Here is an 11515-nt window from a genome sequence, read left to right as displayed (position 1 = left end):
AACTACACCTTCCTTTCCACCGGTGAAACACGCCTTATCAAATCTAACCTGACCTGTGAAACTAAAAACCTAATCTACGTGATCCAATGTAACCACTATAATTTACAATACATAGGGGAGACTAAACGACGCTTTTTTTATTATTTTATTTGCTTCATCTTTTATACCGTCAATCACTTTAGTTTTGCGTAGTTCTGTTATTGCGCAAATGCTTGTAATTTAAGCGCATGCCCCAATGCAAATTCTCATTGTACCTGAAGAAGGCTGGTTTGGCCAGCCGAAAAACAGTACACTCTAAAACGTAAATCTACGTTGTATTGGTCTCTGCTTCTCTTATCATTTGTATCAATTGATCCAACGTACGTATACCAGCAGGATTATCGTCCACGGTTGTTGCTTATACAGTACTCTTTTTTTCACGGTTCGATGGAGTCCGTGACGTAACTGGTGACGGGACAAACAAACATACTGTAAACCGTGCATGGAGGATTTCAAGATTTCAAGATTACGATATTTTTCCTGGGTAAAGCAAAGCATTAAGATAGGTGAGCAGAACTGTCTTACTCTTAGTGAATCAAATAGTTTGGGGAAGTACGTTCCATTTGCAACTTCTTGGGTGTTTAAATGTGGATGGTAAGGTTTGGAGTCATTCAGTTGCAGTTCCGGTTCACAACACATCAAGGTTACGACGTATTTTAATACTATCCGGGCTGAATTGTATCAGGGACAGAGCGGTAATCGATTCGGTTTTGTTAACCAACTCCTGCTTACCTGAAAGGAATATGGGTTCTTGCGTCTTATCCAACCAAGTGTTTTCTAAATAACCTGAATGCATGTTTTATGAACTAGAATTGTCCTGAAATTAGTCAAACTATGGTGAGGATCTCAGGATGGGAAGATTAAAATACGCAGCAGAAATCCTTACTGAATGAGTCTTTATGTAGTTCTGCAAGTTGTTGCGTTGGAATCTTTCATATTTTTGCAGTTCTTCTCTGACTTTTTTTTTAAGGTTTCGTGTTTCAAATAATATGCAAATCCTTTTGATTTATAGGCCCGCTATCTTTCGAAGCTATTTTGCATTTGCTTAAAGATAAACAAATGAAACTGATGAGAATGTTGTCCTTAACTCCGATAAACAGAAGTAGTTTTCGTTGATTTTAAAATGCTCTTTCCACGTCATCTGCTGCTTTGTCTGTGTTTCTTTAATGAGTGTGAAAGATGTATCAGCAAACTGAATCTTAAACCATTCATGGGAACCATTCATCGCCGGTTGTCACGAAGCCGTTTAGAACCTCTAATCTCATTGACCTGGTTATTTACGAAGCCCTATTGTTTTCTTGGCTGCGCTTATTGCTTCTTTTATACGTTTATTGTTTTCTCGGCCATTCCTGTAAGGCGTTATGTGTGGTCATGTCCTTGTCATAAGAAATAACTTCTCTGAATTCTGTCTGATAACAACCAAACTATTTGAATGAGGGCAAACTCTCATTTCTTATCAGCAAAATATGAAGCGCTAGGTGGGGTTAACAGATTGACAATGCAATGTATGACGTTACAGTTCAGTTGTCAGGCCTGATCCAGTTCTACTACCGGACGGTTGAAAACTTAATTGCATCCTCTACGCAGACGACTTAATTTTGATCTCTCACACGGCTGAAGGATTACAAACAGCACTAAATACATTATCCCAGTTCTGTAACGACTGATTACTAAATATAAATTTCAAGAAAACGAAAGTTGTTATTCAGTTTCAAAAGAAACTCAGAAAATCTACTTTAAATAACCACCATTTTCATATAAACAGAGAAAAGATAGAAACTGTCAGCAACTACACTTATCTTGGAGTCAATTTCACGTCGAATGGAAACTTCCGAGATAATAAAATAAATGTAAAAGAAAAAACTAGGAGACCTATATTTGCAACAGGCCGTTTCCTAAACTTCTCAAAATTACCAATTGATGTTGTGAACAAAATATTTGATTCTTTATTCCTCCCTATTCTTATGTATGGTTCAGAAGATTGGGGAGTCTATGACAAAAACAACTATAACACACGGGAAAAAGATATAATCGAACGAACACATGTTTATTTCTGTAAACTTTTTTAGGAGTCAATAAACAATGCCCAAATGTAGCATGTAGAAATGAACTTGGTAGATTATCATTAAAAGCAAAAATTGACATAAATATTATTAAATTTTGGTTACACCTGGAAAGTCTACTAGAAGATAACATTGCCAAACAATGCCTCTACCTATCTAAAGAAATCGGACCGACAAAAACCAACTGAGCATTATGCAAAGAGTCAACTCTCTGTGTAATCCTTCCAATTTAAACATTTCAAATTTAAAGATTAAATTTGAAATGTTTAATTAACTGAACATATTCGACTAAGTGTTAATAAAACTTCAACAAATCATCAACTTAATTTACTAAATCTAAATAAAAAACTTAAATTCTACTCTATCTTTAAACAAGATCGCCACAAAACTGACTCCTTGGATTCGATAAAAAATGTATGTCACAAAAAACAAATAAATAAATTTTGTCTTGGAAATCACAATATGCGAATTGAAACTGGCCGGCACAACAAGACACCTGAAAATTTGAGAACCTGCTATCTCTGTAATTCAAATCAAATTGAAGACGAATCGCATTTTCTATTCTCTTGCAAACATTATCATGATACACGTAAGAAATATTTTGATGAAATAAATGACAAATATCGAAATTTTACTGATCTTGACAATATCTCAAAAATCATGTTTCTTTTTAATAACGTTGATCCCTTTGTTTGTAGAACCATTGCTGCTTATATTTATGATTCAATGTTGAATCGACAATCAATGCTAGCTTAATTATTAGACATAATTATTTAATGTAATTCAGATTTATTAAATAGGTAATACCATGTATATATATGGGAATACTGAATAAATTGTTGTTGTTGTTGAGTGCGCACTGTGAAGGAACAGGTTTCTTGTACCACAGGACGCCCAAGCTCAAGCTGTGAGTTGTGGTGATCATATTACGTAATAGCGGTCACGGCGGAAATTTAAGAGTTTGTATGGGAATATTTCCGATCGGATTTAGGAGGTAAAAATTCCGAAAATTTCTCAATAAAAATGACATACCTTATGTATACGGTGTACTGTTTGTTGTTTATACACAAAAAAGCAAATAATTTTTTTTAGAAAAATGGAAGAAAATATGGTCTTCTCACAGACCTCTACTCCTTGTTAAAGAGTTCTCCTTCCTTAACTCTTGGCCAAAATGTTTTTACTTTTAGCACCCTAAGCAGAATCAATCCACAAATTGTTGCCCCTACAAAAAGTACGACGAACATCCCCGTAATTTTTATATGGGAACTAAGCTCTCGTGGTTCACAAATTAACAAAAACGACTGTATTTTTCAATGCTTCGCTTTATTTCACTCACACTGATATCAATGAGCTGTGCATTCGATCGTACTCGCTCTTACAACAACGTATTATGGATATAATCTTTGAATATGTCATCCTCTTAGAGTTGTCCCTAGCTGATCAAATCCAGTTGATAGGCTACAATCTTGAACAAATAAAAAAAAAAGATACTGAAACTCCCCTTCGATCCCCAAAACCAATGGTTAATTTGCGTTCAAAACAAAACGCGTCATTTTTTCATCATTGAAAAGAGTGGCCGGGGGTGAGGGGGGGGGGGGGGGGGATGGTCTTCATTTTTCATTTGAATCGTCCAAGATTGTACCATAATAGTTTGCTCCGTTGGTGATGTGTCGTCCTCTGCTCAATATCATGTTACTTGTAATTGTGACAATACTGACTCGGTAAAGAGGAGAGTCTAAGTCCTGTCTCAGAATTCCCTCTTACCCTTTTGCCCTTCAGGCCCTATTCCGGGCTGGGTCAGAGGAAGTTTTGGGACAGGACTAAGGAGAATTCTGAAATAGATTATTAACTAACGCGTAAATAAACTATTATTGGACGAGACACATGAACACTTTTTGTACGTTCTTTATGTTAGATTGTGTGTTGCGGTGTGCCAGGCCTGTTAACGAACAATGGACAAAATGCCTCGAGGAAGCCTTCCTGTTTGGAGACGCTACTTGACAGTGGAACCAGTTATTTTTTTCTATGCCTTCGGCCTCATGACAGCTTTCCCTCTATACCGACAGTATGTGTACAGTGTTGTCAGCGAGAAGAAAGGCTTCCCTTACAAAGAGCTTGTGATGGATAAAGATGAGCCAGGGTGCCACGAAGATTTTATTGGACAAAACACTACCTTAAAACAACTAGAGGAAGAGGTTAGATAGATGGAAAAATTTATCTCATTGTCTACTTTAATTTAGAGTTTAGTCTATATTGTTTTCGTTCTATGTTTCCTGCATGAACTTTTTATTTTCCGGTTTCATCCCCGTTCGATAGTCATTCCTTGAGCATTCAATAGTGTGCTAGTTTTACCACAGTAACTCCTGGACCTGTAGCGGTGACAATTTAGACATGCATCGGGCCTTTCTAAAGTTGCAATTGCTTTTTTAATATAGGTGCTTCATGCTTTTCAGTTTTATACAATACTTAAGATTTTTAGGAAGTAAATGAGTTGTTAGATCAACATTTAGCGTCTAACCGGCCAGGGGAATCAGCTTAGATATACGAAGTTCACATGACACACACTCAGTTGTTATTCAGATGGTTATGTTCTATTTCAAAAATTCACTTAACAGTTTAGCTTACAGCATTCTCTACAGAAGGACTTCTCGTGTTGCTTTTATGTGGGCTGGAGTATGATTGACAACCTAATGTAGGCTAACATACGAATTCCTATGATTGGTTGGTATCGGAATTGGTAATGGATATCTTCCCTATATTTGATGAGGAAAACGTACCTTTCTTTCAAAGTTTTCGTTACGTTCTTCGAAATATCTAACCAACATAAAGCAACGGGAGAAATATAAAAATTACAATGAACATTTGTATCGATAAAAATTACACATTGACAATAGTAGGTTTGTTAAATACTAAGTTGAAGTCTCAAGCAGTATCCAGCGTTGTTGTTGCAAAACAAAAACTTTTCAAGAAGAAAGGCTGTACTACAATTCCACGCCTATTTCCATAAATTACAGAGTACATGTTTACAACTTTGAGTCTCTCATTAAAAATACAGTACGTGGTTACAGAACAAAAAGTGTTGACACTGATAGTCACCTTCAAACGCAAAGATTTAAAGATTATTATTAATCAAATAAGTACAGTGAAAACTAACTTTAATGACAAAATATCGCCTGGTATAAATTCGGTAAGAAACACTGAATATTTTCACTAAAAAGGATAAAAACAAGAAGGGTTGCCATTTCCAGGCATATGCCAACAAAAGGTTAACCGGTCAGATACAATAAAGTATGGCTTGACTAAATGTAACTGAACAATGTATTATTATTGAGGAAAAACCAATTTCAAACATTCTTGACGGAAAGTTAAGTTTCCTGAGAAACAGTCCAAAACAGAACACCTGCTTATACCAAATTTATACCAGGAGAAAACAACATTTGATCAGAGCTAGATTAGCATTACACTAAAACATAAATACCTGGCAAAGATAAACCAATGAACGTTTTAATATTTTTATCCCTTTGATTCGAATATTCCACGTAAGTAAAGGATATATTGTATCGCTTCCCAACACCGAACGATAAATAAACCCAAGAAAACCAATGGTAAAATAGCACAAGTGTGAGTTTCTACATTGCACATATTTTTAATGTTTAACAGAGTTTTCGTAACAGTTGCCCAAATGAAAACAAAACGAAGGCTGGTCTGGTTGACCAAAATATTGTGGAGTAATACCCTGGCCAGTCGCCCCGGGGGGGGGGGGGACTCTCATATGAAACTGAGGGGCGGGGATGCTCGTCGGAAATCTTGAATTAAACCCCTAAAGGAGACCAAACTGGGCATGGCCCAAACTTTTTTGACCCCCTAAAAGAGACCAATTTAAAACACAGACAAATAAAAATACAGTAACTTTTCGCGTGCAACCCTCAACGAGACTTTCACGGCTAAAGATAATGGCGTTTTTCCCATAACACCGAAAGTGAGACCAAAATCCAAAATTTACATCCCTATAAGCGAGACGACGAGCATCCCCACCCCTTTCATATAAGAGTCCCCCCCCACCCCCCGGGGCCAGTCGATGTCAGCCATCTGACTGACCAGTGCTATCATTGTACTCGCGCGTCATCTTTTTACGATTTTAAAGCAATCTGTTACTTCTATATTTCCATTAGGTTCAAAGTCTGGCAACAAAAGTAGACCTAGGAAACACGTTCTTCATGGCTATTCCTTCACTATTCGTGGCACCATTTTGGGGACCATGGTCAGACAGATCTAGTCGAAGAAAACCCGCCTTCATTTCCCCTGTTATTGGATCTTTACTGCAGAGTGCTGTGATGCTCATCGTCATGTACTTCAAACTGCCTTTGTATGTAATGTTTGTGGGCTCAGCCATCAGCGGCTTCTCGGGATTCGTTACAACTATTATGTTTGCTGTCATGTCGTATATCGCGGACACAACCGAGAAGAAAGGAATAGCCTTCAGAATAGGTGAGTAAATGGACAAGGAGAACTGCGGCTAAGAAGAGCTCAACTTTTTAATTTTGCATCCTTGTCAGTTACGTTTCGGCTACTGTATCATTGACACTAGGTTTCCCTTTTAACTGTGGAGACTTGTCAATCAGTCGAAAAGGGAACCCCTAACTTGTATAACTCGGATTTTCACACTTACAACAAATGTTTGGTTTTATGAGTTGATAACATATTTGTCCACGGCAAAGAGAGTCGAGATCGAGTGCTGACGTTTGGAGCGTTAGCCCTTCGTCAGAACTCTTCGCCAAAGCGAATGGATTCGCTCCGACGAAGGGTTAACGCTCGAAACATCAGCGCTCGAATTTCTTTAAGGTGGCCAAGTTACCGCTTATCAACTTAGTTGATAAAACCAAAGATGGGTTTCCTCTCCCAACCGACACAGCACCACAGCAGGAACTAATCCCCTTATCCATTTCAAAGTCACAGTTCTTATTCATTGTAATTTTTTTGGTCAGTTGAAATGGATCCCACTATAAAACAAAAAATTGTCAGCGTTACGCCGAGGAGTACTACATTTATAACTCGTGTGAGAAATTATGCAATTATGCAATGTGTAAATTGTGCAATATGTCAATTAAGAATTAACGACAACTCCAATTCAAGCCCATATACTGAACCTACTTATTCCTTTAAACGATACACATGGCGGAAATACTAATATTAATCAACATTACATTGTTACTTTCAGCTATCATTCAGATGGTTGTCTTCATGGGTGGAGTCTTGAGTCAGCTGACCAGTGGTTTATGGATTGAGAAATTCGGCTTCATCGTACCAACGTGGTTTATCTTCGCCTGCTTCTTGACAGGCGGTCTTTGGGCCATATTCCTGGTGCCGGAAAACCAAGAGCGAGTGAAAAACGTGAAAAACAAGTTTTTTGATATTAAAAACTTAAAGATACTGGTAAATGTCTTCAAACAGCCACGCCCGAATGGTGCCAGAAAATGTTTGCTGCTTCTAGTGATCGCGGGCGCAATTCTGACATTAACTGTCCAGGGTCTAGGAGGTGTAACAGCTCTTTTTGTAATGAGGAGTCCCCTGTGTTTTAGTCCCAAGCTTGTAGGGTACTTCCTTGCTTACAGAATGTTCATCTCTGGATTCGGTGGAGCAGTTGGTGTGAAGTTGTTCAGAACCTTCTTCAGTGAGAAGATTACTGGTGCGATTGCGATTGTCAGCCAGATTGTGGAAATGGTAGCCTTGGCCTTTGCGACTCGCATGTGGCTGGTATTCCTTGGTGAGTATTTCTGGTACGATTTGGCAAAACATACAGCATTTGCTTAAGGCATCACTTTAAAATCCCTCCCCTATAACGCCCTAGGAGAGAGGTGGTAGGGAAAGCACTTCTTAGGTGGTATTGTCGAGATGCTCTTTGTATCAATTCAGGAACCAATCAGGATTCACGCATGAGCGGTTTTAGCATCAAACTGTGTCTGGTGTTTTGGTATCATTTATATGTTTTGTAGGATTATTTGTAGGACCAATAAAGCAGAGAATCCTACCTGGGATTACCCTCTAAATTTCAGTACAATCCTGCTGTGGACTAATATCCCATCTGGGAAGGAACTGTAACCTGCCAACAGGCTTACTGGGTACGATTCTCGTAAAAGTTTCTACAGCTACCAAGAGATTATTGCCTAAAAATATTAACTAAGCCTGGCTGTAACCTAATTGGAGTTAGTGCCAACCTTAACTTTGCGAATATCTTCTGGAATGGACTGGAGAGGGTGCTCATCAGAATATTGAGTGCCACCCACTGCACTCATCTCATATCCAACACGCGCCCTGGCGTGGAATAATTCTTAAAAATATGCAACCATGGCATTTCCAGAGGAATTTTGTATTATTAAGTGAGCTTGTGGCCTGCAATTTACTGCATGATCACATCATCACAGTGTTCTAGTATCTTGTATTAAATTTCAGCATCATCGCTGGGCATCTTCAAAGGTGCTGTCGCTCCAGTTCTTGTCGGCATTATGTCAAGGATAGTGGGACCTGAAGAACAGGGTATGTACACCAATGTACTGTTATAACTAATTGTTTCACTTTATCTCATTTATGTGACTTCATAACACGTCTTTTCTAAGGGCTTGCTGGCTTTGAGGGGGAATTGTATATAAGTAAGATTTTCTTTTGTTTTCTATTTGTCTTATTTGCTACAGATTAGGTGTTCCCGATTAGCGTGCACTTTTGTAAATGGTAGCTGTATATGGCAGGTCAACAAAGTTCTTACTTAGTAACTTAAGGGTGATTTACACGGTACCACTTTGTCGCATGCGACAAGCTTACGACAGGCCTACGACACGAATTGCTTCGTGTAAATCAAACCTACAACTCGCTTACGACTGTCGTGTAGGTTATAAAAAAGTCGTAGGATTTTAAAACAATCGTAGGTATAGGCAATGTTGAATGACGAGAGTTGTGTGCGATTTTTTGCATGACGCGAGCAGCGCGCGCTCTAGAAATCGCATGCTACAGTCGTATAAAGCAAAAGTTGTACCGTCTTAATCGGCCTTCAGAATTAATGAATGGCTGGTTCCTCGCGTGAAAGAATCAAAGGAAGGAAATAGGTATCTTGCAAGCTCAGCTCGCTTTTTGCTTAGGATACTGACTTGATAACTTGGCAGACAAATACGGCAATACTCAGTCTAGTGAGATAATTTAACTTTAGCGTATAGAGTTTCTCCAGCATACCCGATAAAAAAGAGAGACTAATTTATTTTCTAATTCATTTTATTGTTAACGAATAGGGGAAACATGTTAGGATCATAAACACAGAAATCTTAACATTTTCCTTTTTTTCCTGGCGTCTCTAGGTTGCTTGTTCTGTGCTTATGGAATCCTGAATGTATTTTCCCAGTTTCTTGGTGCAATGACCTTCAACAGCGTTTACGAAGCCACACTTGGGCTCGAGTTGAACGGTTTTGTCTTCCTGTTATGCGCCGCTTTGAAAGTCATCCCATTTGGAATTATCAGGTACACAAGCAACTATTCTGGTTTTATTTTTATTTTTGTTTGTTTGTGGTAGAAGGAGGCTCTTTCGCGACCCATCTCAACAATCAGCTCAGCGCTAATACAAATTAAAGTGTCTTTCACTCCTTTAACTTGAATATAAGCTCTGACTTACAAGATGGGGTTTGCATAGGGTGGGCTGAGGAGTGAAAGTGTTGGGTATTTTGTGCGGCTTATGACTATGCAGTAAAATTAGTTCTTAGAAAGGGTCTTGAAATCCAAAAAGAAAATTAGTGAAAAACATGCATTTTCAGAGACTGGGTGGCGGAGGAAGACCCTAACCACTCCCGGTCATATCAAGAGGCCTCTCTGTGCTGTATTATATGTCGGACCTGATTTTTGCTAATGTCTGTTGAAAAAGTAAGACTTTCCCTCCAGCTTGTTCATAACAACCGAGATCCTGTTTGATTCGACACATTGCAATGTCATCTCTAATTCTAAAGAAAAGCGCATTTGTTTCTTTATCAAGCATTTTCTTGATGTTGAGTACTTATAAGAAGCCTTATTAGAGGATACTTATTGATTAGCAGAGGCCCCAGCGCAGGAAGTTTCAAAATGTCTTAAGTTTTGTTCAGGTGTGTTATAAATTTTGTCGGCTTTCCCCCAGCCCCCCACGTTCATTTCGTTTCTGTGATGTATCTGAAACAAACTCGCTTTTTCGCACAAGCCACGTGACCAGAGTTGAAAGATTAGAACTAGGCAACATGCCGATAACGATATGTGATGTTTTGTTCCAGTTGTATACGAGTTTCACCTCCTACTGAGCAGCGAGTAGAACTAGAAGAGGAATTAAGGATCAAGAATGATATAGAAAATGGCAATGAAGGAGATAATGCGTTAATAACGAAAGGAAAAGGCGTTAGCGACGATAATGAGAATGGAAATGATGAAAAAGCGTTGCAAACTTCAGCGAGCCAAGAAGATATTGAGCTAGTGAAGACAGCAAAAAATTGAAAGACTGAAGTGGAGAGGTGTTGATCACAAATAATGATACCAGGCAAGGGCGCCGGAGTTTTGATAATCACCTATGGAAAGATTCGATCGTTGAAACTTTGTATTAATCATCCAAAACTGTATCATAGCTTTTTTGTTTATTGCTTGTAAATATTTTAAGAGCTGTTTCACCTGTTTTAGTCCTCGCTCTCTCAAAATTAAATCTGAGCTGCTTAGTTCTTAAGGATGAACTGGCATTATTTTTAGGGGTTGTGTAAATAAACAACAACAACAACAACAACAACAATATTGCTTGTTTATTGAGTTGTTTATTGCTTGTAAATATTTTTCATTACTGTTTCCACCTGTTTCAGTCTCAAAATCAGAGCTGCTTAGTACTCAGGAAGGAGCCATTATTTTTAGGTGGGTGGGTAAATAGACAACAACAGCGACAACAACAATAACAAAGCAATTAAAAGCTGAAATAAATGAAATAAAATACGATGAAAACTCCTGAAGCCTGAACTTCTGTCAAGAATTATACATTGCTCTTCAATCAAACGAATTGAGCGCTCTACGAAACACATTCTACCCAGAATACAAGTAAAATAAAATACACAATTTCTGCAAAGTTTTGCAGAAGGAACGGCATCTTCGTGTACAGTGTAGCAAAGCAAAGAAGCCTCTTGTAACCTATTAAAATAAATTGGCATGTACCCTCATAAAAAGTTTTCCCCCAAACTCCAGAAAGCGCCGAAATTGAACGAGAAGTAATAGAAACCAATAAAAGGAACGAAAAATGCCTGTCAAAAATTGCCGGGTTGCTATGGTAACATCAAAGTCAATGTACACTAACCGATCACATTAAATTTTGCGAGATAAATTTCTGAAAATGTAGATTTATGGCTCACAAGCACACTTTTGACGCTACAATAACTACA

The 11515-nt window shown here is 38.2% G+C and overlaps 1 protein-coding gene across 1 annotated transcript; it reads left to right on the top strand.

The window, feature by feature from the left end:
• The first annotated feature begins 402 nt into the window (after positions 1–402).
• LOC146464729 (proton-coupled folate transporter-like) lies at positions 403–10862 on the top strand. Its single transcript, XM_085129304.1, has 7 exons — positions 403–545; positions 4018–4297; positions 6275–6590; positions 7321–7866; positions 8553–8636; positions 9446–9605; positions 10379–10862. The coding sequence occupies exons 2-7, from the start codon at positions 4055–4057 to the stop codon at positions 10593–10595; spliced, it is 1566 nt and encodes a 521-aa protein (XP_084985430.1). The 5' UTR covers positions 403–545; positions 4018–4054; the 3' UTR covers positions 10596–10862.
• The last annotated feature ends 653 nt before the right edge of the window (positions 10863–11515 follow it).

This window comes from Pavona decussata, unplaced genomic scaffold (assembly GCF_977016875.1).
Source record: "Pavona decussata unplaced genomic scaffold, jaPavDecu1.1 SCAFFOLD_161, whole genome shotgun sequence".
Lineage (NCBI taxonomy): Eukaryota > Metazoa > Cnidaria > Anthozoa > Scleractinia > Agariciidae > Pavona > Pavona decussata.
Note: the sequence above shows the minus strand (reverse complement) of the source record. Positions and strands in the feature narration are given on the sequence as shown.

Excerpts from the sequence above, each read along its gene's own strand:
- LOC146464729 (XM_085129304.1), top strand. The coding sequence starts at position 4,055 with ATGGACAAAATGCCTCGAGGAAGCCTTCCTGTTTGGAGACGCTACTTG. Across the intron at positions 8,637-9,445 it reads AGTGGGACCTGAAGAACAGG|GTTGCTTGTTCTGTGCTTAT; the intron begins GTATGTACACCA and ends TGGCGTCTCTAG. Across the intron at positions 9,606-10,378 it reads ATCCCATTTGGAATTATCAG|TTGTATACGAGTTTCACCTC; the intron begins GTACACAAGCAA and ends GTTTTGTTCCAG.